Below are 27,240 nucleotides of genomic sequence, written 5' to 3' on the forward strand. Positions count from 1 at the left end.
TTATGCTATGTCTACTTTTATATTATTTTATTTTAATTTAAAATTTGTGGTACAATACTCGATCACACTTAAATATTTCGATATATTGAATAGTCTAGCGATCGATTACATCTATAAACAAAAGGGGAAAAAGATGAAGAGCTTTCTAACATAATTAATGTTTGCCTTTTTTTGTTAATTTAATTCCTCCGGAGTAAATAGTTTGCATGGCGTGGAAGACAGGTTTTGGAAGTCATGATACAACAGTCTTCCAGCAGCTTCCAGTCCCAGAAAATGGTTTAACGTCCCAACCACACACTGAAATCTGATTGTTTAACGTCTTTTAAGAACTTTTAACAGCTGCTTAATTTATTAAAAATCTCGAGTTGTAAAAGAAAAATCGTAGAGCTTAAATGCGACTTTTCGTTGATACAAAGAGGCTAAGCTCCTTTACTTGTTGTTTTCAGTAGTCGTTTTTTTCATTTTCTTTTTTCCCGTTCCGACCAACTACATCAATTTGCTGAAAAACAAGTGTGCGTGTGTGTATGTGGAATTTAAATGTAGAAAACATGATTGGTAATGTTTCCTTGTGGAGTGAAACATAAGGAAATACTTTTCATGAGAGTGCTGTCACTTTCAAATCCCATGTTTTGTTGAAAAGAATTACAACCCATCAATTTGACTATTACTATATATAGAGAGAGAGATATTTGCACCTTTCGGGGGTGTAGGAAGAATCATCAGACATGAAGAAGTATGCATATCATTTTGTTTATTCTAAAATTGCAATATTTTTTCTAAAAATAATTACATTTACATCTTTGAATTATGATTTATTTATACAAATCACTTCAATTTTTTATATAATTACAGAAATCATTCCTAGCACTAAAAAAATAAGGATAGTTTGTGTAATATACTGAAATTTTGGGGGGGTGTATGTGTCATTTTTTTTTTAAAAAATGGTGATTTGTGTAAATAATATTGACGTTGTTTCTGAATGCATGTGTAATTATTTTGAACAAGCTACAGGTCAGGGATGTATAGATGCAATTATCTATTTTGTCTAATATATACATAAAAAATGACATTTTTATCAATTATTATTCAAAAAGCGTTTAATATAATCGTTCGAGTGAAACGCGATCACAATTTTGCTTCAAAATAAAAAATTATGTTAATTAAGATAAAAAAAAATAAGCACACTAAACTAAGTAGATAATTAATCATATTATTGTTATAAATCTAAAATTTATTTAATAAATTACAACATTTTGATAAAATGCAACAACCCTAATCATGGATGTGGAGTCAAGAGCATCACATATATTAATAAATTGGCAAATGAAATACAAAAAAAAGGATAAAGTTGTTACTTGAATGAATTAATTTGCTTGCAGAGCTTAAATTCCTGCAACTTGTGGAACTCTACACTAACACTTTTATTCGCCTCACAGTTCACATTGCACACACTATTTTTTTTAAAGACTCGCGTTGTGATAAGCTACAGATTAATCAAACTAAAGTTTTGTCCTAAATCTTATCCAAACTTATATTAATGTACACGAACTTATTATTTTAATTAATTATTGGTTATTTGAAGCATGGAAATTATATTTAGAGATCATCTCATCATGCATCTCTTAATTGTTTTTAGAGAGGGTTCAATCATTTGTATTAGCATAAGTTTACACGTTTTCATATCAATCTAAATGAGCATCCCACAATACATATATATATATATATATATATATATTTGATAAGTCGTTCCTATTCAAAATTTTTGAGGAATTATTTTAATGTGTTTGTAGGAAATTCTCGTATTTAAGAGGGAAAAGAAATACGAAAAAGTCTAAATTTGCAATCACGGCATAATATTTAATTCCTTTATATTTAATTATTTAGGCATACATAATATTAAAATGATCCAAAAACCGGCTTCTAAATAGTCCAAGTCAAATAAATGGAGATGTACGCCTCACACTAAATCATGTACAACAAATTGAAAATGCCAAAGGCTAAGCATGGAAAAGGCCTTCCCTCCAACCAATTCTTAATGCAAGATTATTTTTCCAATAAACGGCTTCGTTAGAAAAATAATATATATATAATATCATGGGCACTTCTCCAAAAATTGACCACTATAAACAATACACATATTTTATGAACAAGTTTGAAATTATTGTTCGAATCCCATCAAACGTGAAAATATTTGCATCACTTTATATAAATTATTTTCTTATTTGGTGTATCGATTGAGTTGATAAATCATTCAAATTTATGAGATGTTAATATACATGATTATCATCTATACTATATAAGAAAGAGACTCCATTTTTACTTACAAATAGCGATTACTTACATCACAATACCAATTTTTTAAATTATAAAAATTATTCTTATATTTTTCATCCAATCCTACTAAAATTCTTCTTCTCATATTATTTTTAAAATATAAATAATTATTTATTATATATACATAAGTATAATATACTATAACAACTAGGTTAATATATATATATATATATATATATATGCGAGTGCGCGTGGTGGGCGACATGGGTGCATCGTCATACTTCGTGTCAAGTAATTAATGTTGAAAAGGACGAATTATTACTAAAATAGAAAAAAACATATATGTAATAGAAACAAAAAATATGATGCAAGGAGTTACGTTTGCGTTTGAAATTGTGGGTGGCAAATTAAAGTGGAGCAGAGGGAGAGGCAGAGGCAGAGCAGCCAATTGTGGGCATAATTAGGAAACATGTTACGCATTTGCATACATCATTTTCCACGTTTAACAGCGACTCTTAATCAATGCCCGTTAAAGATTTTGATTGTGATGTTAATTATAACCAGGGGAATTCCCCCTGTCTTTTTTATTTTTTTCCTTTTTTATTTTCAATTAAGCCCCTAATTAAGTTTTATATATTGGTATTTGTCTACCCAATTATTAATATTACTAGTCGTTGGCGCATGCAATCTCCGCGAGCATATAAAAAAAATCATAATATGAAATTTAAAAAAATTATGAAAAAGTATAAACGTAGTTTAAGATGGAGAGAAAGAAAGAAGTTTGTCATAAAAAATAAATGTAGGCTAGAGTCATAGATAAAAAATAAATTATAATTTATGAATTTATTAAAAATATGAAAGTTTGTAAGTAAAGGAAAAAAAAACATGAAGAAGGTGTGTGAGGGTAAACATGGAGTAGGGTGTTAAGAGATGTTGAGTAGTGGTTGAGAGAGGAAAAAATTATAATTATAAAATAATTTAAAAAATATTAAAATTATTATTGTGGATAGCTCTTTTTAAAAAAAAAAAGAATAAAAAGTAAATAAAAGATAAATTAGGATAATAAAAATTGATACGGTCAAAAGGTTTTTTTTAATAATAATATAGATATTAATATTTGTACTAGGTCGAACTTTCATATGAGGCTTACCCCTGAAAAATACAAGAATTTCGGAAGATAATATGCTCTATATATTATAGTTTGGGATTTTTACTCTAAAATTGTAAAAGTTTTCTCACATTTTATTTAATATATCCATATTATATACGCATATATTTATTATTTCTTTAATATATAGATGACATGAATTCTATATAGCTATTTACATAATATATATATATATATATATAACTATACACTAGTTTCTGTGGCAAGCGATCCGTACAAACATATTCAAAAGGAACGGTAGTATGATATGATAAAAAAAAGAAGTTTGTGGAAAAAGACAAACACAGATATAATATTAGGGCAAAATGCAAACAATCATTCAATGATATTACAAATGAGCAAATTACCCTCCTATGAAAAAAAAGAAGCAAAATATATGCCTATATTTTTTAAAATAAAGCAATTTACCTCTTTAATCAAGGAAAGTAAATAATCTATTAAAAACAAACAGGGAGATAAATTGATGTTTTTTTCCCCATAAAGAGATAATTTACTTATTTGCAATTACAAAAAGTTAAATTACATTAAATCCTACAATATTATTTTGTAATGAAAAATTAGCTTTTCAATTAGTTTGCAAGATTTTTTCTCAGCTTCTCATTTTACATGACGAAGACATATATATCTATCTATATATATATATATATATCATAGTTAAAATACATATAATTAGAATAATTTAATGAAACACGAATTGAAATTGGGGTCATGTTTTTGAACAAGTTGGTCAAAATCTAGATGGTGGTGTTATTCTTGTTCAAACCAATTAATTAAATAAATAAACTTGAATTAACATATCCCATAAATTTGAACGTACGTGTGATTTTTAGTCAGTCAATTGTAGGTTGAATTAAAGAGATCCAGTCGTATAAGGGTTTAATTAGATTTTACTTAATTATGTTAATTCTATAACCAGACAGATTTTTCAACTTGAAAAATTAAATTCCACTTAATTGGAGAATTAGTGAACTTAGTTTAATAATTAAATAAATCAGGCTGACGAACATAAACAACCATGAATTTATATACATATACATATATATACATATTTAATAAGATTGAATTTATTATTAAATCATCGAAATTTAAATACATTATTCTATACATCGATGTTTTTAAATTAACAAATATACTCAAAATAAATAATAAAACAAAATACAACGATGTTCTCTGAATTTACAAATATTGCGAGGTCGGGAAGTTCAATGATTGGATATTTCATCGTCCAATTTTCCTTTTTACCGACCAAACACACACCAACTGCCTAATTAAGTATCAGATGCCACGTCCTAATTACTCGGCGCATGCCTTCATATATACGGGGTACGTACCAAAAAAATAGAGTTATTAATTATATTTATTTTTTTTAAAAATATAAAATTATACTGTCTCTAAAAAAAAATTATACTTACACCATCTTCGAGAATTTTTTATTTACAATTGTACTCTTTCCGATAAATTATATTAAATATTAAATGAGGGTTAAATTATAATTTAAATATTTTTTTTATTGATATCAAATTATATTGGTATCCCCCTCTACGAATATTCCATTTACAACAGTACCCTTCCATTGAGATTTAGATGAAAAATATTTAAAAGTATTCTTGGAGAAAGTGTAATTTCAAAATTTTATAGAGTCTAGCTATAATTAATCATAAAAAGTATAATATTATAGCATTTTTTTCTTATATATTTTTTTCATATTTGGAAATGCACTTTTAATTTCTTCAAAAAAGAAAACTATAAAAATTGCAATATATTTAATTTAGGGTAAATTACAATAATGTCTCCTCAAGTTTGGATAATTATGAATATTCCTCTAAAAAAATTATGAATACACCGTGATATTTGATGAAGTTATGTAATTCTTGGACAAATATTTGAAATTGCCCAATTTTGTCCTTGATGTATTTATGTCTTAAAAATAATTGAAAAATTATTAAAAAGACGAACAAGGTATATGAAAAATCTATAAAAGATGAAAAATATTAAAATCTTAGTAATGTTATATTTTACAGTCTACAAGAATATTTTAACCAATTCATCATAAAAAAATGAATCAAAAACTTAATAAAAACTAACGAATTGAGCTAGTATTTGGATAATCGTCAAAATTATGAAGGTATCCGTAATTTTTCGAATAATAATGAGTGACAAATAATTATTCCAAACCTCCAAACTCGTCATAATTTACCCATTTAATTTTAATATAGTCCTAAAAAAGAAAAAAAAAAAAGTTTGTACGAATATGATCATTATCGTCAAATGCATATTTTTATGTAAATTAAAATTAAATAAAAGAAAATACTTGTTGTGATAAAGAAAATGTACTTAAATTCTTTATATTTTCTCTTAATATTTTCTTCATAAAAATATAGCATGGAGAATCTTATGGAAAATGACTTGAAATCATGATATGGGAAAAATTACATACAGATGGCAACTAACATTGATGCCAAATGGACGAAATGGCAGATTGAATAATTAATTAAACATTAGGTGTTCATAATTAAAGTCGGCTGATATTAAAAGAAACAATGAAATAAAGTAGATGAACCTATATATAGACAGTGAAAAAGTTGTCCAGATCAATTGATTACCAAAAGTAACATTGTCAACCACTGTAATAATATAAATTAATATCGGGTTCATGAATCTTCTATTACATTTTAAATGTGATACATTTACATGTACGATGTATGTGAAGAGCTTGTATAATATTTTCATAATTATATATATATAGATAACATTTCAACAAATTCATAGACATGCTATCTACATTGTACCCTCCTAGGAGATGATTGATAGCTGAACCAGATCACTAGGTGCCCCAATAGAGTCAGTCCAGAGGTACAATGAGTAATAATCACTCTATCATTATTTAAAAAATTATCAATACATCATTGATTTTAACGACTGTTTAATAACTAATTCAATTCGTAAGTTTGCATTAGATTTTTATTAAATTTTTATGGTAAACTGATCAAAATGTACTTATAAATTGATTATAATTTATCAATTTCTTAAATTTTTTTAAACTATTTTATTGGCTTAAAAGTGGATAATATTTTTTTGTAATTTTTTTAAAAAAAATTTCATGTATCTCGTCTGTTTTTTTACTAACTTTTTATATCTTTTGAAAAAGTACATTTAGCAATGACAAGTTGACAACTCCAAACATCTATATAAAGATTACATAATTAATTTCATCAAATATCATGATAAAAATATTAATAAATTTTCAAACAAAAAAAAATATTTATAATTATACGAAATATCAAGAAAATTTATTATAATTTACCCTTAATTAATTCAGTTGAAATTGAAGGTGCGTAGATACATAAGTCTCGGGCACAACCTATTTATATGCCTAATAAAAACCCTAGCTAGCTAGTTGCATGGTCCAGTTCAGATCAAATTAAGAGATCTCTCTCCAAACTCATCCATCATGCTAACCCTAATTTCAAAATTAATTAATTAAGTAATAGCTGAATATATAACCTAATTTTGACGGCCATATTATTTAGGGAAAGATATATATTAGATAAATATGTGGAGTCATGTGTACATACATCATCATCACAAGAACTACCAACCATCCACCATACATATAAATATGTAATTAATATATGTACAAAATAAAAACAAGGTGGAGGAGTGGCCATGGGATTGACCTTGGAGTGCCTCTGACTCAGCTCTGACTGTGAATGAGCCTAACTTCTTGGCTTCTTCTTATGCATGTACATCATGTATGTATGTTCATCTGGCATGTATGGTATGGAATGTTTCATGCATGACATGTATGGTGAATGATGACCTACATCATGAATTCTGGGTCCGAGTATGAAATGGGTTTCGGGCTTCCAGAATCTGCTGGAATATTTTTAACACGAGTAGTTCTTAAGGGAAAAAGAAAGAAGGAGAAAAAGAATTTATTAGTGGGACCCAACAGAAAATTGATGATAATGGGACCCGCTCCACGTCATTCAGTCTTGGAGCAACGTTGGATTTTTGAATTTTATGTCTATGTGCTGGCAATGGCATCTTAACTAAGGTTGAAAGAGGACTCAGGAATTGCCAGCATAGCATAGTGTGGATTGATTTATGATTCCATGGGGGGTGGTGTAGTGCACTCATTTGAACCGCAGATTCAGCTTCATTTTTCCTCCCTACGTTCTTAAAAAGTTGAGATATGTTTAATAATCAGATGTGAGTTTTTATGGACAAGATTTAGAAATATATATATATATATTTAATTCAGCATTAGTCGATAAAAACTCTATTTTGTTAAATAAAACTAATTAAATTTGAACGTAATTTTTCATTTGATAAGTTTTGAAATCCTGCTCAAATTTGGCCAGGCTAGTAAATGAATTATAAAAATTATGCCTCGTTTTATAGTACTTGATCTAATTAAAATTTCTTTGAACTCGATTCAATTACTTTCAGATATAATTCTTAAAGTTTTGATGAATAATATGTTCGACTCGATTAGATTCATCCAGAACGAAACAGAGCCCACTAGTTACAGTCAACTATAAACTAATATTAATACAATTCTTGAATTTATACAACACATAATTCTCAAATCTTAACTAGGAAAAAAGCGTCCCACACCAGTTATAGCAACACACCAAAAGTCGAGACAATTATCTTTAATGTCCCGAAAAGTCTCATACAATTATACACAAGCCTTCCATCCTCCTTCATATTTTAGTCCAAAAACCACAGTCGAACTCGAACACGCCTTCCATTCTGAACAACCTTGGAGTCGTATGTGTCTGAACGTTCAATTCTAACATGGGAAAACACGAGTGTTTTAGCACTGAAGATTCAGCCCCCTTTTTGACTTTGCCTTGCATTTTTGGATAAGCACGAGCTTACTAGTCTAATTGTCTAGTTCTCGTGTTTCGGCTGTCAAACGTGTGGGGCTCCAAACTGAAACTCCAATCCGTTTCTCTACTGAAAGTCAAAGTAAAACAATGTGTGTGATATTTTGAATATAGGGTAGGTGTGTTCCCCTAGTGCTGGGCTGATGGATTCTTGATAAATATGATGGGCTTTACTTTATTGGGCTGTGGTGATTGGAATGAATTTGGGTTTTAATGTTAGGCCCATATAAGAATACTAATGGTCTGGGCTGGGATGGATATCTTCGTTTCTTTTCCACTTGCCAGTTGTCCCTACTGAAACTGGACTACAGATGTTTTAGTTAACGTTATTTTAGAAAATTATCAACACCTCAATCTAATATTAAATTTGTTATATAATGATTTCTTCTTCTTTTTCTTCCAACACTAATTTTAAAATTTAATGGAACTCATAAATATGATGAAAATAAAAAAATATTCAAATTTGTAATTTTCAAAATAATATAATTTTTAATTATCATTTTCTTTTTAACTTTATAATATTTTCTTAAAAAAAAGTAAACACCTCATAGTTATATGTGTAGTATATGTAGCAGAGTCTGAATCGAGTGTACATAATTAAATAAAATTTTTAAACGAACAGTAAGGTTATAACCACAAAAAAGCAGTAAAATCTTCTCACTGAATCCAGATATATCGATTTCTTGAAAGAAAACATTCAACTGAAAATGACTGAAAGGAACATAAAATGGCGATTTCAATCATCAAAACCCACATTTTTCCTGCAAACACAACACTCCAGATCGGAGCTTCTATGGCCAAACAGCTCAAATAATGCTAGTCGTTGCCGTCGATGATTCCCCCACTTTCCTTTTCTTCTATTGTCTCATCCTCTTCCTTTTCTTCCTTGTTCTCTTCCGCTTCGCCCTTCTTTTCTTCTTCCTCCTCCTCCTTTTTCTCCTATGTTCCGACGTTGTTCACCTCATCTTTGCTCTCATATGTCCTCCTTGAACTCGTTGCAGGATGCTGAGCGCCCAACGGGGCCTGCCGCTGAAACTGTAAGCACTCTACTCCCATCACCCCTGTTAATTTCTCTGCTTTCCTTTTTGATGGTTAATTCATGGGCCCTCTTTGGGATTTTGACTAATGTTACGTGGGCATGCTATAAGCCCAGTTTGCTTAAAAAGATGCAATTTTTGGATGAGCTACTGTGTAATTGTTCGTCGTTTACGTTTCTGTGGCTGTACTTGTTGAAGTTCCGCCAATTAAATCAAGTGTTGTCTTATGCAACTGCGTGTATGCTATAAGTGATTTTTAATTTGCAAATCATATCTATTTCCATGCAAGTATAATCTTGGTTATGGGTGTGCATGTAATCCAGGTGATAGTGTTGGGTCAGCAGGGACGGCTATGTGGAGGCCGGAGAAGGTCGAGGTGATGGAGCAGCATTGCAGGAGAGGCCCACCAGTTACCATGGTGACTGGTTTTCAGGTCTTCCTCTGTACTAGTGATCCAGGGATCCTTTTGAGCTTAAACTTACTGTCTGATTATATAGATCCAGGTGTTCTTCTGAAGCATGATCCCTTACGTGTGTATATATAGTTTACAGATACTACTGGTAGTGGTTGAATCATGGTATAACAATAAATGCTTTTCTATGCTTTTAGTTGTTTATGGATGAAGAATGTTGTACAGTAATGAGGTCTTCATGGTATTCCCATAATGCTTTTGTACTTTTTTAGTTGTTTATGGATGAAGAATGTTGTGTATTAATGAGTTCTTGCAAACACTAGAAGTGAATGGAATCAGATTGGTCGATTGTGCATGATTTTGGCAACCTTAATACTCATCCCACATCAGAAGCTCCTAAACAACTCCTTGACTTTCTGATGCGGCATGCAGTTTTGAAAACACATCAGGAGCAGAAACCATTTTTTTCATCTCCAAGTTTGCAATTCTCATATGCATGGTCAGCAAAAATCACGATTCTGAATCAATAGGGGTTTATTTCAGTTTGCGCAATTGTTCATGTGCAGTTTGGGAGGAAATTACACTTGAAATTTGAAGAAAGTATATCGTTACAACTTCCTGCTGGTTTACTATTACTCATCCACTTCCTCATTTAGCTAACAGAAGTGCTTCACTATGACCAGTGCATATAAACCTTCAACTGGTTAATTTTCTGATAAATTGGTAGTTGCGACACTGACTAGTGAACTGTAGATATTATTACATTATTATTATCACATCTCTCCATCTCATGTAATAGTAAACTCCAACCCTTGTTGATTTCTAGAGGCCGCAGAAGGAGACAAGTCGTCCCACAATCTCCAATTTTTTGAGTCCACCATAAGCATACTGTTACTACTATTAGTTCTATTGGAAAGAACAGCATTTGTCTCCTAACAGTGATGAAGACATGGTCGGTTGTGGAGCAAAGGATGCATTACTCAGTATTTGGTTGAGAAAAAAGAAGAGATGGCAGGGAAACTTGATAAAATCTCAACATGTTTCGACTTGTCAAGCTAATAACCAGACCCCTCCCATGTGTCTAGTTCTTGCAGATTTCCTTCTTTTGATGTCAAACGTTTGTCTTTTACTTTCATTGATAGGTTTCTTGGTCTGGTTTTTAGTACGTAAACCTCATCCATGAACATGATAATGACTATGACTAAATGGTATAGTTGCTATTGGTTTTCCTTATTTGCACACTGAGTTAGCTCTCTGCAATTTTGAATACTATCTATAATTGAAGCCCCCTCCAGACTATGATATTCTGGTACGATTGCACGTCGAGGCTTAGCTGGAATATCTTTGTTAGGCTCAATACCTCTTTCAGGAAGTTCTTTTTTTTTTTTTATAAAACCAGTTACCAAACATTATTATCCCCTTTTCTCGTTCCTTGTTAACTTTCCCTATTTAGGTTGAAAATCTTGACATCCATAGAGATGTGCCCATATCAACAAGTTGTTGATTCAGTGGTAAGCGAGCTGGACTCTAAAGTGGATTTTACCAATGAGTAAGGTTCAAAACCTTGGAGTCGCATTTGTTGGGAGGGTTTTAACTCTCTTGCTTCCCCCCAGTCTCATCTCCCCCATTCTTGTATGATATCACCCCTAAAGACACGATAAATGCCACAGGTCTCTGTATTCCTCCCAGGAGGAAAAATTTAGTACAACTGCAGTATAGCAGCCAATGAATCTACAAGAATTCGAGCTGCGTGGTAATCTTGGATAACATCAGACTAAGTGTGAGTCCGCCAGCTAGAACAACTGCCTTGCTTTCCACCTTGTACTTAAAGCATTATTATCCCATTGGTATATAGTATGTGTACATGTTTCGCAGAGGGCGATAGTTATCAGCTTCTTGCCAACAGCAATAGCCCTTTCACTCAATAGCAACGGTTTCTAGTCTTCAATCTAAAAGCTTAAACGAACTCACTCGTGTTCAGTATTTATTAAGCAACTCGATAGTCTGGTACTAGTAACCTCCATGAAGTACATCCACTGTACAAGTGAAGATGGGAGCATTTAAACACTATCGATGGTCCCCCTACATACTACAACATCCTTGAACTATCGATTCTAATATTGATCGCTCTCTAATCCAGATGCATGTACAGTTGAAAGCGATGCATCAGAGGTTCTCTGTTGCATAACACATGAAATTGGCTTGCATATATCTATCAGAACCAGATCTTTTGTTCCCCTCCACAGCTTAGTTTCATCTTTATATAGGTTTCTCGAGCTAAACTTTCTTGGCTCACCATTAGCAGCATTCTGTTCCCATGTTCAATTTTTCCAGGATGAAAGGAGGTGCAGCGATCTTCAATCATGTGCGGGAAATGCTAAGAAAGATCCACAAGTCATCCATCCATTATGATCTTAACCATGCCGTTGATGATCTTGAAGACGGCGAGTGTATGCTGCCAGATGACGTGAAGGAAGGGCATTTTCCCGTGCGTGCAGTTGAAGCTGGTGAGTCAAGAAGGTTTATTGTAGAAGTAAGTTGTTTAGCTGATCCTGGATTTCTGGAGCTCTTACAGAAAGCTGAGGAAGAGTTCGGTTTTGAACAAATGGGGATTCTGGTCATCCCATGCACGTATACTGACCTTCAGTCTGTAATTGGAAGCAAAGGAAAACAGTAAGGAAGTATGAGCATTGTCCTTGTAAGGGAGATCCAGCTTTACATGGTCGATCAGATCTTTGTGTCACCATATATTCTTGTTATTTATATTTTCCGGTTATGGTTTTACTTACTACCATATGTGTGTGTATCAATTTACATGTACATTGACATCAAATTGATCTATGGTTGAACTTTATCTTCGTTCAAATTTGGTATTCTAAATAGACACCGTTGTATGAAGTACTGTCCATCTTGATAGAATTTCAAGATTTTTTTTGGAAAAGTACCTCAAGCGAGACAACTTCGGTGCATACCTTACAAATTCATTCTTTACGTTTATTACATAGTAAATATTATTGAACTAGATATTTCTTATTCCAGGACAACAAATTAATACCACATGCCTCAATCAGCATACCCTTTGGACGAGTGATTCTACGATAGGTTTTCGGCCCCATAGTTGTATTATTCTTGCTCGCCCAGCCAAATATGTACTTTTCCTGCCCCCCCTAAAGCGAGTACGGAAGTACGTACCAGACGTGTCGGTGTTTAAGATCTAGTTCCCATATCATTAAGAGAGTTTAGCAGGTCGTAGGATTGCAATTAACCTGATTTAGCTCTATATATGTGTGGAACTCCATCTACGATGAATCTCAGTTCTTTATCCTTGACTGTTTTCTATTACACAATTCAAGCAACAAGTGCAAAATTCAGCAACCCCATGCGATAGATAAAAGTGTCGTGAAACTTACAATCACCGACATCTTATTGTTTATTTTTTTAAATTAAACCATTACACAAGCTTGAGTAACTTTTATTGCAATGTTATTCATTTATATTCAAGAGGAAGGTAATTATTAAAAACATCAAAACACTGCAACCATACACCACATTACGTATTAATTACGACGAACATGCACAACCAGAGTGCAGCATGTAATAGAGCAAACTAGCTCATTCTGCATGTTGGTCACCCAAGACAGGTGGTTCCTGGTTCAAACTATGACAGTGTGCCAAGAAACACATAGGAAAATGCACATTAAATGCTGCAGTTGAACACCGAGAAACAGTCGTATCCGTATGCTAATACCCAACACTGGGTCTATTTGCTTATCATCTAATTCTAGGAAGCTTCCTCCCCCAACGCAATCTAGTATATAAATCAAAGAATTCCCTCCACCACTCTTGAAACTGGTTGGCGAGAAAGATTCTAATTGTTTCTAAGACAGCCCTGAACTTATACAGCAATGGCGACAGAGAGGAGAAAAGGCTTCATTGCGTTCAAACTTCTGGTTAAGAGACTGCAGAACCATCTTCACATATCAAGAAGAGTACTGGAAATCTTCAGAAGATTTGAATGTGAAGAAGTAGAAGCAAAAGAAACGGTGCCGGATGATGTGAAGGAAGGGCATTTTGCTGTCCTAGCAGTCAACAATGAGGAGGAGAAGCCCACAAGGTTTGTTGCGGACCTGTGCCTCCTGAAACAACCTGCATTCTTGAGGTTGCTGAAGCTGGCAGAAGAAGAATATGGGTTCCAGCAGACGGGTGCACTTGCAGTACCGTGCCCACCTGAGGAGTTGAAAAAGATTCTGCAAGACGAGATTTGGAAGGACGCTAACAAAAGGGATTTCAATACGGTATGATAACAGGAGCAAAGCACTGCGCTCTAGTTTCACACAACCTGTGATTCTTTTTTGTCCAAGTTACTTACTAGCTTTACATTGGTTAGTTCTGTATAGAATCAAGAAATATGGTGTGGAAAGAGAAACTGTAGAAAGTATTTGCTTCTATCGTTTCTTGCAAGCTATTATTGCACAGGACGAGACATTCTTATAATGCAAACCAGGTGAAAGTCCAGTCCATGAAAACAGATACCACTGATGTCAATAGATAAAAGGATTACATGACCCCTAATTGGAGTATGAATGAATATTTAACTCAATATTGGGTTCGATTCACTGGCAAACTTACGTTACATGCCACGATCATCACACACGTTCAACTATGTCTTAAGACAATTTCAAGTAGACTAAGATATAAAGTAGGAAAAGAGAACTGACATGGTTCATTTAGAAGATATTTTAAACAATTCTTGTTAATAGTAACTAAAACTAAGTGTACATCTCGCTCCCTGAAAAATGAACCACTTAACATGGCCTGATAAACTTATGAATCATCAACATTACACTTTAACCTAGAGAAGAAAACTAGCAAATTGCTTTGCATGCTTCACTCAATTGCTGTCCAACAAAGCACTTCCATATTAGAAGTAATGTTCCATTTTTCATTACATACCCCTGTATTTACAAACAAACAAAGAGCAACAGAAGTTGATGAATCTAGATTTAATTTCAGTGTGTATGATGTAAACCTTTATTAAGCAGAAGAATAGATGAAAACAAATAACCAAACAGCTCATGAGACCAATAATGAGAAGGGTCAGCAAGGTCATCTTTCAACAAATAGAATACCAAATGCAACTTAACTTTAGGGCTCAATTGATTGTACACACAACTTGTGTAATCTTAATACACAGGATGAAGAAGCACTAAGAATTGTTTCAAAAACTTGAAAAAGAAAAATGCTTCAACCTAAAATATCATTTTGAGCGGGCAGGGTGGAAGATGTGAATTTTAAAATGTCTATTTTGAGAAAACCAGAACATAAGAGCCCTTGTTGCTGCAGGAAGGACACTAAGGGAAGTAGACAGGCCAGTTGAAGTAGTACGACTCTCGTACTTCTTTGGGCATTTGGTTCCACTGTCAGAAAATGACAAAAAGCTACGTGAGAAACAAATTCGGATGACAGTACTGAAGCCTGATAATATATCACAAGATGGACAGCCAACAGATGCCTGACTATCCTTCAACATGGCTTTTCTTCAGAATTTCAAACTCAAATTCAGTAGAAGTACCTTAAATTTGTATGGTTGATTCTTTTCATGGGCTTTCTTCCAGTGATATTGTTCAAATAGCATTGCTTTGTCATGCCAACTGCACAAAAAAATCAAACTTGCAACAAAAACGAATGCCAAAAAGATTATATTTGTAACACAAGTAGAACAATTTCCTCAGGCAACAGAAAAGGTGAGTTCAATTCAAAGCAAGCATATTCTCCAAGTACAAAGGATAATTTTTGTAGCAGTACAGCAGCATCTAAGTCTGTTCTTTTCTTTCTTTTTGGCTGAATCAACGAGGTTATTTTTATTCATTCACACCGAGTAAGTTTCAAATAAAAACCCAACCCTGGTATATACCCATTCAATGTCTGAAGAAGCAGAAAACAGAAACAACACATCCATAGAGCACGAAAAACATCAATTCAAACATTAATTACGACATACAACACCCACTTGAGTATATACACGATAATTGAATGTATCTGAAATTAACGAAAAATTTAAAAAACTTGACAAATAAACATAAGAACAGAGACGAGCAGGTAGGTGTGGGTGTGAAACAAGGAGAAAAGCACTGGTGAATACTTGAATTGGTTGGAGAGTTGCCACATGTAAGGGTTGAACCAGGTGAGGGCGGAGAAGGTAGCCGACCCGATCCATATGTTCATGAAGCGTTCCGGGTCCGCGTGAGGAACACCCGGGTCTCCCCGATATGCGTTGCCAAAGTACTTCTCCATTTCTCTCCGACTCTCTCTCTCTCTCTCACTCTCTCTCTCTCTCTCTCTCTCTCACTCTCTCTCTTCTCACTCCTCAGCCCAGCCTCTGTAGTTCTTACGGAATTGGTTATCTGATTATCTTATCAAGGGTATCCGTTCCCATTTCCGTCATTTCAGCTGCCTTCAAAATTTCGTATTTCCCTTATTTTTCTAGTCTTTTTATTGTTTTGACATTCTTTGCCTTCTATATATACTCCTTTCTTACTCTCTTATTAGCTTAAAACAAGAAAATAAGAACTGCTACCTTTATTACAATACAAGTAACATTCATTATTAATTTTCATTTATTTTCTTTCTTTAGTATTTTCTTAGTAAGAAATATTGGTGGGAAACTATTTTTTATTTTTCAGATGGAAAAAAAGGCAATGGCCTATTCCGTACAGCTTTTTAACCAAGACTTTTTGCTAAAATATAAACTTCAACAAAAGCTCATAAATCAGCATTGCAGCTTTTTTAGTTTAATTATGTTGAACAAACTACACTTTTTGTCAATATTCTGTGTTTTAGTAATGGACATAAACTTGATTACTTTGCATGACAGTGAACTTTCAGGATATGCTTCAAGAACACATTGCTACACTTGAGTATGTTTATCAGTTTCTGAAGTACAAAGATGCAGTCTTTGAAGAAGAGCTTAACCATTCTAATTTACCATCCACAAGACTGTATAACAGATTACACGTACCATAGCACCAGAACAAGTCAAAATTCAAAGCATTTGAAACAGTACAAACAGATAAAAAAGAGAATGCCAACCCTGGAGTTCGTCCTTGCAGCCCACTAAATGGAAAATATATTGTGCAATTCAGTTGTGCCTCATGTCACGATTTACACAGTTAAATAACTCCATTCTAGTTTTTCAGTAAGATTCACATCTGGTCCATGATTTTGATCCAATATCTCATTGGTTAAACCAATATGCTATGCCGCTGCGCATCAGTAGACCTTCAAATCCAACTCCAGAGGAAATGCTTTCCCACGATGATTAAAGATCATGAAGTCCAGATTGGCAGGTAAAGTTACGACCCTGCTTCCACAAATGAGAAGGAAGAAAAGACATTAGAATTCAGAAGCATAGCATATTCATCCCAGAATTGCAGAATAACAGTGCTTAATAGGGTTTAACTGGCTAGGAGGAAGCCAATCAAATTAATGATGGTAAATGCTTATGAATCTCCGATGACTAGGGTTGACTGGCAAGAGAGATATCCTCAAGCTGCTTTTGCATTCATTAATATCCTACTTTTTGCCTTTTGTTTTAGCATACATCTGCCATTCAGCAATCCTTCATATAATTTGAACGGTACTTAATTTTTGGTGGAGAGAGTGAACAGTTTTTTCTAAAACATAAGGATGTGTAGGATACTTTTGTAGAAACCTCAAACATGTACGGTAAAATTATCCACTCTATGACAGGACATTTGATCAACAATGAGAGAAGTCAATATTCATAGGCATATTATAATTTTAAAACTTGTCATGTGTTCCGTTGTACTCGCAGAAAGCAGCAACTTTCTTATGATCAGACCATAAGCCATCAATGGAAAGAATATGATATCAAGCAAAATCCTAAAACCTATTGATACACATTCAATTTAATGGTTCTTTCACGCCACAAGCAAAAAAAGAGCTGAAATAACTAAATGTTGTGCCTGTTAAAGTACTATATAATTGTAATATTTACAAACTTCCAGCCCAAAACTAGGAACTTTTTAGAGACGTGTTTTTGAACTGGTCTCACCGGGAATTATCAACTGCTTGAATAAAGCAGCTCATCTCACGACAACACAGAATATAGTAAATGAAAACTAAAAACCAAGACCACAAGGGACATCAAATGGTGTTAGATTCACATAATAGCAAGACTGCCAAGCGGTTGTATATGTCCACTCCTAACTGAAAAGATATAAACCCTCACAGGAACATGGTTTTTTTACATGATTTATGCAATCAATCTTGAAAACTAAGAAAATAAATCAATAGATTTGCTATGCTCTCACCGCCCTTCTACTCAAAATTCAGTCTTCCAATTGTCCGGAATATGAATACTTGACAGAATTACATTAATTTCTGAACAATAACACGGAGAAGAAAATAAGACTTAAATAATTACCTGTTCTCATCTGAATGGGGAAGTATCGACAAAAACTTTCCAGGCACCGTTAAAGCAGCCCACAAGCACAAAACTGGTCCCGCTATCAGTTCCACCAGAACCTGAAAATACTCAAAGAAAAGAAGGAAAAGAAATTAGAGAAGACCAATTTATCTGAATAAATCCACCAAAATTTATACAAAAGGAAGCAAATCTCAAGATGGGCTTAAAGAAATTACATTGATGGGGGGTCCAGAGAACTCCTCTCCCGTGATCTTGAGCAGAGACCTATCTGCAAATACAAAATCAACATCGACTAAGTATTTCATGTTCTGAGCAAACGGGTATTAGATTTGAATAGACAAACAGTAGGTTAAGGTACACTGAATGGTGGAGTAGGCCGCGTGTGAGAGGATCAGAACTCCGACCACGCCGACGATGAAACCTACGCCCATGGTTCTCTCTTTAAGTCTTTCGTTGTCGCTGAAAAGAGATAAATCGCCGGCCGGCGACTTTGTGGAGTGGTATTGATTGTTGATCCCAGGCGGGTGTGTGTTTGTTGGTTATATGCAAATGGGCTCTGGGCTTGGGATGTCAATAATATAAAGTGGTCTTGGGCTGTTTTATTAGTGGGCTTAAGCGTTTTATAAGTGGGCTTGGGCTGATACTACGCTAATGCTTTTAAAATAGACTAGAAAAGATTATTTGAGATTGTTGGGGAAGGGAGAAAAGTTTCGGGGCGGATTTGAAAATATAAAAACTATGGGGGATTAGAATAGAACTTCGTAATAGCGTGAAGGATGCAAGTGCAATGAAGCGCAATTTGCTATCCGTTGATAGACTGTGTTTGAGGGACGAGCAGGTCAGGTGAAATAGAACAAGGAAAATCCGACTGCCAAATAGAGGCTGAGCATGATGAATCAGGTTCTTACTTTTCCCCAGCCAAAACTCTACTTCAAGAATTCAAATAGTAAAACTTGCGCCTTCGATTCACTCAAATTTCCACCGGAAAAATCATGTTTTCATCCGAGAAATCGTACTGCATTGAAGAGAAAGGAATGCAGCGTCGTTCTGTTTTCTTTGCCAGGTTAATCCTTTTGCGATATTCGTGTAATGCGATCTTCGCCATCATATTTTACTGAAATCAACACCTGATGTTTTAGTCTGCTTTTATTTTGTGAACAGTTAGTTGTAAGGTGGTTGATCAAGCTGAGCATTCGCTTACAGAGAAGGTAGTTAATTAGACTCCAGTCATCCCTTTTTTTTCTTTCTGTTTCGTTCTGTTCGTTTCTCTGTGCAGATTTCATGTCATGTTATTATTACATGCTTTTTTCCTTTTGATGAAAATCAGTATCACGCTTGGCTGTTGAACGTTATAAATGGCTTGTGAAGTAATACAGAGTGTAAAACATCTTGAAAGTTGGTGCTTGGCATTTCATCAGTCACTGGAATTGCATCAAATGAAATAAACACGACAAAAATACTAATGTATGTGTGGAAAAAAAGATCATGCTTTTATTAGTGAACTTGCTTTACATTAAATTGGCCATTCCGGGAAACATACTTGTAAAGTATCTCCTCGAAAAGTTTAAGGAGGGAACTGCCGATGTCTGGTGAATGTTACAAAGTATTATTAGTCACATTGTGCCTTCTGATATTATTTCTGGTTGATAATACAAAAGAGCGTGAATAAAAGACTGACGAAGAGCATCCAGACCAAAATTTGACTTTAGCAGGAAAAATATTTAAAAGAATCTATAGTTTCCTGCTCAGGTTTGCTTGAGGTGGCACTGGTAGTGCAGGGTCATTACATTGTCTTTAATATATTTTTCTCCAGGATGCCGTTTGTGGTCGTGGAAACTTTACTGTTTTTCCACACATACAAACTCTTAGGAATTTTCCCAAGGAAGAGCTATTCGGAAAAGTCGTCATGGTGAGATTCGATTCAATGGTTTTACTTCAAGGAAGGAAAGGACATCAATCACCACCAGCAAATGCTTTTTCCACGATTAAGTACTTACATGAAGCAGGTGCAAAAGTAGTTCTGGTGGGTGGCTGGAGAGAGACTATCAATTCTAAGTCTAGTTCGGAACCTTGTCCTTCGGTGGAATCTGTTGCAGGTTCAGCATTATTTTACTAGTTTTAGGATCATTCTAGTTTTTCGAATACATTTTTTGGCAATTACATGTTAAGTGCTTCTTTACTGATGTCTTCTCCGTATTCCAGAATTTTTGTCATCAGTGCTTGAACTCCAAGTTGTACCAGTGAAATATGTTTCAGTATGCATGCATTCAGGAGTGGGAGAGAGTAAAAGATCTGACATTCTTTTGCTTGCGAATCTTTTCCACTATAAGGGGGAACGGGCCAACTGTTCAAACTTTGCCAAAGAACTTGCATCTGGGGTTGATATAGTTGTTAATGATGCCTTTTCTGAATCTCACAAAGTTCTTGCTTCAACTGTTGGTATTGCTAGTTTTTGCAATGCCTACATTGCTGGATTTTACTTTGAGGAGGGCCTACATAAGCTGAAGAAAATCATCAAGACAACTGAAAAGCCCTATATGGCCATTGTACTCATATACACTCTACACAAATGAATTTCTTTGAAATTAATGGATATATCTGTCAGAAATCCTCTGATATATTATTCATGGAGTTTCAATTATACCTGCAGATAGGTGGAGGCAATCTTGCAGACAAAGTTGCTGCCTTGCATTCATTGACATCTACATGTGATGGTTTAATCTTTGTTGGAAGTATGGCCTTTCAAATAATGCATGCCTTAGGAGTACCTGTTCCCATGAAATTCGTGGAACTTGGAGCATTAAAAGAAGCAGTCAGTATAGTGGAGACCGCAAAGTTGAGAAACATTCCCCTTGTTGTTCCAAAAGACTTTTGGTGCATAAAAAATCATCCCTTGAATCAGATAGAGATATTTTCAGCTTATTCTATTTCTGAAGGTAAACATATGACTTACCAAGATTCTTTCTTTGCACAAAAATGAACACCCCAAGTTTCATGATCTTAATTGCTTTAGATACTTGTAATTTCATATGTTATCATCGAATTTGAAAAGTCAATACAAAATTTTCTATTGATTTCAAATTTTGACTGTGCCTCATGCTTTCAAAATTTTCTCCTTACAGGTTGGCAACCTGTTGATATTGGGCCAAGATCGTTACAAGAAATGATCTATTTAGCTTCAAAATGCAAGGTGCTTTTCAACTTCTTAAAATTATGTTATCATACTCAAGAATTTGTTTTTTCCCTCTAAAAGCACTTTTTTTATGCCAATCAATAGTAAAATAATATGTTCTACTCATCTTATCCAGAGTCTAACACTGCAATTTCTAGATTTCTGATGTAATAAGTTAGTGGGAAGAAACCATTTAGCTGTAGCAAAGGGATGAGTGGAAGATATACTTGTCATCCAGATGAATATCTAACCTGATTCCTCTCTGTCTTCCTCCTGCACTTGGTTGATTTCTGGTCTTTTTGCCAGACAGTGGATATATTCACATGATGTGTCACCACAGGATCCAAAAAGTGCTTTCAATTTTGCAGTCATTACCATAACAATAAGAACCCACGTTGTAAACAGAGTATTTTACGTTATAATTCGCTGCAGAGGGAAAACTTAGCACTCATATACACAGGTTCATGATTGATGGGTTTCCGTGAACTCATTAATCATCATTGAGTTTGCTTTAAATGTACCTCCTGATTTCCCCATGTGAAATTGTGTTCTGTGGAATTTACAGCTTCTATCTGTTTGCACTGACAAAAGTTTCTTCAAGTTTTCCAGAAAATAATTTGGATTGGCCCATCGAGATTCAGCTCATCAAAACAGGATAAAGGTGGAACATTAGAACTGGCAGAAACACTGGGTAATCTGAGCAGTTGCGACATCACTTTTGTTGGAAAAATAGAATTCGAGGAATTATTGGGGAAATCAAAGTCTTTTTCGAATGATAATTTTGTCAAAACTGCTGCTGTTGTGTGGGAGGTTCTTAAAGGAAGAAAGCTTCCAGGGCTCCTGGCATTAGATAGAGTAAGTCCCAAAACTCAGTCTTGACTTTATGTGCAGATGGATTCATCATGTTGAGGTGGAAAGTTTGGAATCACAAAACAGGCCTCTTTTCAATTTGAATTAACATCTGCAAGATCCTACCTGATCTGGAAATTCTCAAGATCCAGCATACATCCTTTTTCTTCTTCCCACTGACACACCATAGATCTGGATCAAGGTTTACATTTGCGGTTTGATATGCACGTGCATAATTATCTTTGAGGATGTTATTTACCAACACAAAAACCATGATGCAGAATGTGTTGTCTATTGTAGTTTATGTTGAAAGTGAGGCATAATGATCTTTTCCATAGCTCACTGAATCAAGATAAAGCTCAGAATAATTTCGAAGAACCTATGTCTTCGATTGACCCTGTTCATTCATCTTTATACTGTGAAACTTTAGCAATCAACATACCTTAAATGATGTAAGAGTTGACCTCCAAAAGGGATAAACTGTACTGGAGTAACTTGAAAAATTTACCTGAAATGTTTTGCCATCAAGATCTCATGTCAATCTTTTCATGACTTATATCAGTATTCATATCAAATCATCTTTTCTTCTTCTTGTTCAAGCTCTTTCAGTTATCTTAATTGATAGAAGGGTTTGCTTCTTTTAAATCATATCCATCTTAAAGAGGTGTATCTCATCCTATGCCTTTTTGCTGAACTTCTGAAAAGAGATGATAACAACAAAAATTTTAGTTCACGAAAAATTGCAGGTACTGCTGATAATAATGCTGTTCTGGAGCAATATGTGACCGATCATTTTCTATTCTTGGAGAACTGTGTACCTTATAATTGTTTGAACTTTGCAGGCATATCCCTATCAGGTAGACTGGAGCGTCACCTACGGTGATCCAACTAGACCTCTGGTTGTTGATGTCGGAAGCGGTAATTCTCATATGACCATGTTTCCCACGACATATTATAACTTCTGTAGGCTGAATAGTAATATTAAGTATACCTGCATAGATACTTGCTCTCGACCTAAGGTTTTTCTGGCTATTACGTCTCCTTATATGACATCCTCTATAACACAGACAAGAGAAACACCAAAAGAGGAAACAAAAGGAAAAAGGTAAAGAAAAGCACTGCCTAATTTTGATGGATAAGAAGTTTTTTGTTCATGATTTGATGTTTCATTTTGAAGCTGTACAGTGTTTTTGAATTTCTTGTTCAAGCTTTCTTGACACTGTGGAATTAAAAATTGTTTGAATGTTCTCTTCAATACTCACTTAGAAAAGGAGGGGAAGAGAGAGAGAGGGAGTACCTCCTAGCGCGTTAGAGATATTAAAATACAAAAACTTTCATTTCTCTAATAGCTAAAAACATTGTAGATGAGGTGGCCATGCACTAGGAATGTTTATCTTAGGAACTGCATCTTAAGATTCAGGGGTCAGAGAGTAAATGGAAGTTTGAATGAAGTCCTTTCTTCAGAGATCCTAAACATGCAAAACTTTTAGATCTTCAATAGAATCCTATTTGGAGAAAATTGTATCATTTCTCAGAAATGAATGTTAATCTGCTGAAACTTCCATTTTTGAATAATTGCTCTTTGAATTTATATTTTTGGATTGATTAATCTTAGTCTGTGAATTTATTATCATGAATGCTGTCTTGCTGAAATTAATATTTGGTTGGGAAACAACAGGGAATGGTTTGTTTCTAGTTGGAATGGCAAGGAGGAGGAAAGATATGAATTTTCTTGGGCTAGAGATAAATGCGAAGGTCTTCTATTTTCTATAATGAATTGGTTCCTTGAATTTGAAGTTGTCTGGACTTACTCATTTTGGCATCTGGTTACTTCTTCAGCTGGTGGATCGTTGTTTAGAAGATATTCATCGTCTTGACCTCCATAATGTGTATGTATTTCATCCCTGTTCAACTATGCCTTTGCCGTGTAGTTTTATCAAAAATCCATTATTATCACTATTTTACCACCCGCTGAACTCTTCTTTATTTATGAGTTCAATTTTACTTGGCTAATACTTAGCATCAGTTAACTAACACATCTAGCTCCCATTGTAAACAATAAAAGATAACAAACAATTTCATTAAAGGATAAGGGTGTCCGCAGCCTGAGGATCAAGACCAAAGATCAATTTGCATTACTATTAAGGTAGCTGCAGTAATATGGTTTAGGAAGTTGCAATATTTTATTTGGACAACTTCCTGTTCTCCTGCATTGCAACTTGCACCTGCACTTGCACATGCTGATGCGAATTGAATATGGATTTGTATGGTGCTATTAGTTATAAGTTTGTGGCGAAAAATTTGCTTATCCAACATGCGAGAATCCTATGTAACTCTCAAGTATCAGACTTTTGCATTGTGTTTTTAAAAAAATTAAACTTATTCTTTCCGATATATGCTAGAAGCGTCTTATGCTATATGATAAAGCCACCTAAGTGCTGCTACCACTTCCCCCATGGTGCAGTCTGGGGGTGAGGTGGGGGAAGATATAATGCTGCTGACTTTATCTAATCAAATTAGCTTTTAGTAATCCTTATCTGGAATATTATGTTGTAGGCACTTTATTGCGACGAATGCAACATCTACTTTTCGGTCTATAGTTTCTAGTTACCCAGGAGACTTGGTTCTTGTATCAATACAGGTAATGGGTATGAGCCTTCTAGTTATGCCCATCACATGTTATTATGGAAACTGCTCTTTTATTTTCTCATTTTGCAGTTTGTAGTCTTTCCATCTAATAGAAAGGCAGACCTTTTTTCTTACTGAAGATTTTTAACTATCTATGCTCCATCAATTTTCTGTTGCTGAATTTAATATCCTCCCAGTGTTGTCCCGATCATGTTGAGTGGTAGATGCCAAACGTGTCTTCTTACTCCGCAAAATTCTTTCTCTTTTCAGTGTCCAAACCCTGATTTCAACAAGCCAGAATACCGGTGGAGAATGTTGCAGAGTCCATTAGTTGAAGCAATAGCTGATATGTTAAAGTTTGGAGGCCAGGTATTGCCCTGTCCAACTGTTTGAAATTGACTCATTGTATTTGAATGACATTAGTATATACATTCCATCAGTAAGGGATAAGTTCAAAGATGCATTACCTGAAGGGAGAAACTACATTCTTCTATTTTACCTTAGCTTATAGTTATAGATTCTTGATTCTCTCATCTTGCTATTATAGTCTTAGTTTTATTCTTATTTCTGTTCTGTTCTTTTCTTTTGAGAGTTTTGACGATGCCATTCTTTTGACAATTAATGAGCTTATTCATGGGGATATGATTTCCTTAATCATTTTGCTCATCCAACTACCATTTCTATGCATTGAAGATGCTGATATTGCTTTACAAATAGAAAAAACCAACCATTTCATTGCTCAACCTGTTCTTCTTTGGATTGAATGATTTTGTTGTGACAAGATGATCAAACCTTTCTTGGTGTAGGTATTTCTTCAATCTGATATAGAAGCTGTCGCTCTGAGAATGAAAAATGAATTTTTAGAATATGGTAAGGGAAAGCTTGTACTTATGGAACATTCAGAAGATGTGGCAGTTAATGAATTAGGATGGCTGGAGAAAAATCCCTTTGGAGTGCCATCAGACTGGGAACGACATGTGCTAGACCGTGGCGACTGTATGTACAGACTTTTGCTTTCTAAAGTGAAAACCAGAGGCTGAAGTAAATGAGAAGCCCTATACTTATGGAACATTCAGAAGATGTGGCAGTTAATGAAATAGGATGGCTGGAGAAAAATCCCTTTGGAGTGCCATCAGACTGGGAACGACATGTGCTAGATCATAGCAACCCTAACTGAAGTAAATGAGAAGCCCTATACAAACAAATCCTGGTGTTTCCTTGGTTAAAAATCCTGTAAGTAAATAAGCTCGTGGTATGGTGGCCATTCATCTTTCTGACAGGTGATCTATGTCTCCAGCCACTATGGTTGTCTCCTGTAAAGAACTTCTCAAGTTGATACCCTAACCAAAAGGTAAGTAGTCACCCAATTGATAAAATGAACAAAAGAATCAATTGTTCTATGGGTGCAGTAATCATGTTCCCAGTTTTCTGTATAACAAGTATTGTTCTGTTACTAAATCTTCTTTTTTGGTATATTTCAAACAGATTTTTGCTTTTGTTATAACTGAATGTAGTAGTATCCGGAACCAGAGTAACATAACAGTGATCATATTAATAACTCTGATTTCCAAATCTATGCTATAGGCCGAACATCAAGAGCTGTGTAAACACAGCTGCCACTGCTAGGGTTTATTGATTGCTGATGCTGCTGAATATTTGGAAGTAGTGGACAACAAAGAGACTGAAGAGGAAAAAGTGAAGAATATACATCCTACTTGTGAGACATGATGGCGATTGTAGCAGTTCTGATCACAGTTCACAGACCACCACTATGGATTTTGGTGGGCTTACTGATGACATATCTTGGGTGAGCTTTCACTAAGTACTGATTTTCTCTTTTCTCATTATTGGGTATTTAGCCTTTTGTATCTGGAGTATACTCCTGAACTACCAGCTGTTCTGAAATTTTCATTTGTGTTCTGACAGCTCAACTTCAGATGATTATATCAAGTTTATTGTGATGACTTGGGGCATATAATCTAATTCTGATTTTTCATGGCACAGCCTGACTCTTTAGGTCTGTTAGCTTTGCACATACTGATAACAGCGATGATCAAATTCTTAGCAATAGCCTTGGTGGTTTGAACTGCCTTGTAGCAAACATTCTTTGGGCTGGATGAGAAAGAACCTGTGCCAACAGCTGAACCTTGCTAAATTGCTTCCTTCTCGGATTTAAATATCAGTAGTGAACTTTAGAATCTAATGGGTGTAATCTGAGCTTTGTCTTAGCTGAAATGTGTAGCTAGAGGTGTATGATGCTGCTCTACGTTATAAAGTCAGAAGTTCATTTCTGCTGTATAAAAATAGACTGGAAAGTTTTCCTACAGAATCTAGTATTGGTGAGATTGCATACATT

At 34.4% G+C, this 27,240-nt stretch overlaps 5 protein-coding genes and 1 long non-coding RNA gene across 11 annotated transcripts; 4 read left to right on the forward strand and 2 right to left on the reverse strand.

The window, feature by feature from the left end:
- Positions 1 to 8,938: 8,938 nt before the first annotated feature.
- Positions 8,939 to 10,089, forward strand: LOC105174267 (uncharacterized). Its single transcript, XR_002287989.2, has 2 exons — positions 8,939 to 9,374; positions 9,698 to 10,089. It is a non-coding gene; the product is annotated as an uncharacterized LOC105174267 (long non-coding RNA).
- Positions 10,090 to 12,121: 2,032 nt separating this feature from the next.
- LOC110012932 (protein SMALL AUXIN UP-REGULATED RNA 12-like) lies at positions 12,122 to 12,463 on the forward strand. Its single transcript, XM_020698069.1, has one exon. It carries the CDS (start codon positions 12,122 to 12,124, stop codon positions 12,461 to 12,463), a length of 342 nt encoding a protein of 113 aa, XP_020553728.1.
- Positions 12,464 to 13,691: 1,228 nt separating this feature from the next.
- Positions 13,692 to 14,087, forward strand: LOC105174268 (protein SMALL AUXIN UP-REGULATED RNA 54). The gene has a single exon (XM_088875230.1). The coding sequence runs from the start codon at positions 13,692 to 13,694 to the stop codon at positions 14,085 to 14,087; it is 396 nt and encodes a 131-aa protein (XP_088731356.1).
- A 787-nt stretch (positions 14,088 to 14,874) lies between these two features.
- LOC105174269 (actin T1-like protein) lies at positions 14,875 to 16,223 on the reverse strand. Its single transcript, XM_011096311.3, has 3 exons — positions 15,929 to 16,223; positions 15,359 to 15,437; positions 14,875 to 15,203 (listed from the first exon to the last, which is right to left on the reverse strand). Exons 1-3 carry the CDS (start codon positions 16,078 to 16,080, stop codon positions 15,138 to 15,140), a joined length of 297 nt encoding a protein of 98 aa, XP_011094613.1. The 5' UTR covers positions 16,081 to 16,223; the 3' UTR covers positions 14,875 to 15,137.
- Positions 16,224 to 16,740: 517 nt separating this feature from the next.
- Positions 16,741 to 18,764, reverse strand: LOC105174271 (membrane magnesium transporter-like protein). The gene is made up of 4 exons (XM_011096312.3): positions 18,594 to 18,764; positions 18,451 to 18,503; positions 18,233 to 18,333; positions 16,741 to 17,146 (listed from the first exon to the last, which is right to left on the reverse strand). Exons 1-4 carry the CDS (start codon positions 18,664 to 18,666, stop codon positions 17,056 to 17,058), a joined length of 318 nt encoding a protein of 105 aa, XP_011094614.1. The 5' UTR covers positions 18,667 to 18,764; the 3' UTR covers positions 16,741 to 17,055.
- A 250-nt stretch (positions 18,765 to 19,014) lies between these two features.
- Positions 19,015 to 27,238, forward strand: LOC105174272 (uncharacterized). 6 transcript variants are annotated; one of them, XM_020697858.2, is made up of 15 exons: positions 19,024 to 19,298; positions 19,397 to 19,443; positions 20,049 to 20,331; positions 20,438 to 20,781; positions 20,886 to 21,171; positions 21,358 to 21,425; positions 22,017 to 22,262; positions 23,099 to 23,174; positions 23,935 to 24,011; positions 24,096 to 24,145; positions 24,813 to 24,897; positions 25,155 to 25,253; positions 25,691 to 26,235; positions 26,469 to 26,691; positions 26,811 to 27,238. In XM_020697858.2, exons 1-13 carry the CDS (start codon positions 19,124 to 19,126, stop codon positions 25,922 to 25,924), a joined length of 2,070 nt encoding a protein of 689 aa, XP_020553517.2. In that variant the 5' UTR covers positions 19,024 to 19,123; the 3' UTR covers positions 25,925 to 26,235; positions 26,469 to 26,691; positions 26,811 to 27,238. The 6 variants fall into 6 exon arrangements, with proteins under 6 accessions (XP_088731570.1, XP_088731569.1, XP_011094619.2 ...); XM_020697857.2 differs by having other exon boundaries at positions 26,889 to 27,238; XM_088875442.1 differs by having other exon boundaries at positions 19,208 to 19,298; positions 20,105 to 20,331; positions 26,889 to 27,238.
- Positions 27,239 to 27,240: the final 2 nt, after the last annotated feature.

Source organism: Sesamum indicum, linkage group LG11, assembly GCF_026168435.1.
Source record: "Sesamum indicum cultivar Baizhima isolate 11 linkage group LG11, ASM2616843v1, whole genome shotgun sequence".
NCBI classification, from domain to species: domain Eukaryota; kingdom Viridiplantae; phylum Streptophyta; class Magnoliopsida; order Lamiales; family Pedaliaceae; genus Sesamum; species Sesamum indicum.

What these genes read in the sequence shown, in the direction of transcription:
- LOC110012932 (XM_020698069.1), top strand. Translation starts at nt 12,122, where the DNA reads ATGAAAGGAGGTGCAGCGATCTTCAATCATGTGCGGGAAATGCTAAGA.
- LOC105174268 (XM_088875230.1), top strand. Translation starts at nt 13,692, where the DNA reads ATGGCGACAGAGAGGAGAAAAGGCTTCATTGCGTTCAAACTTCTGGTT.
- LOC105174269 (XM_011096311.3), bottom strand. Translation starts at nt 16,080, where the DNA reads ATGGAGAAGTACTTTGGCAACGCATATCGGGGAGACCCGGGTGTTCCT. An exon ending in CAACTCTCCAACCAATTCAA is followed by an intron (nt 15,438 to 15,928) that starts GTATTCACCAGT and finishes TTTTTTGTGCAG; the next exon opens with TTGGCATGACAAAGCAATGC. An exon ending in ATCAACCATACAAATTTAAG is followed by an intron (nt 15,204 to 15,358) that starts GTACTTCTACTG and finishes ATTTTCTGACAG; the next exon opens with TGGAACCAAATGCCCAAAGA.
- LOC105174271 (XM_011096312.3), bottom strand. Translation starts at nt 18,666, where the DNA reads ATGGGCGTAGGTTTCATCGTCGGCGTGGTCGGAGTTCTGATCCTCTCA. An exon ending in GGCCTACTCCACCATTCAGT is followed by an intron (nt 18,504 to 18,593) that starts GTACCTTAACCT and finishes TTGTATTTGCAG; the next exon opens with ATAGGTCTCTGCTCAAGATC. An exon ending in TCTCTGGACCCCCCATCAAT is followed by an intron (nt 18,334 to 18,450) that starts GTAATTTCTTTA and finishes GAGTATTTTCAG; the next exon opens with GTTCTGGTGGAACTGATAGC.
- LOC105174272 (XM_020697858.2), top strand. Translation starts at nt 19,124, where the DNA reads ATGATGAATCAGGTTCTTACTTTTCCCCAGCCAAAACTCTACTTCAAG. An exon ending in TTCGGTGGAATCTGTTGCAG is followed by an intron (nt 20,332 to 20,437) that starts GTTCAGCATTAT and finishes TCCGTATTCCAG; the next exon opens with AATTTTTGTCATCAGTGCTT. An exon ending in GGCTAGAGATAAATGCGAAG is followed by an intron (nt 24,012 to 24,095) that starts GTCTTCTATTTT and finishes TTACTTCTTCAG; the next exon opens with CTGGTGGATCGTTGTTTAGA.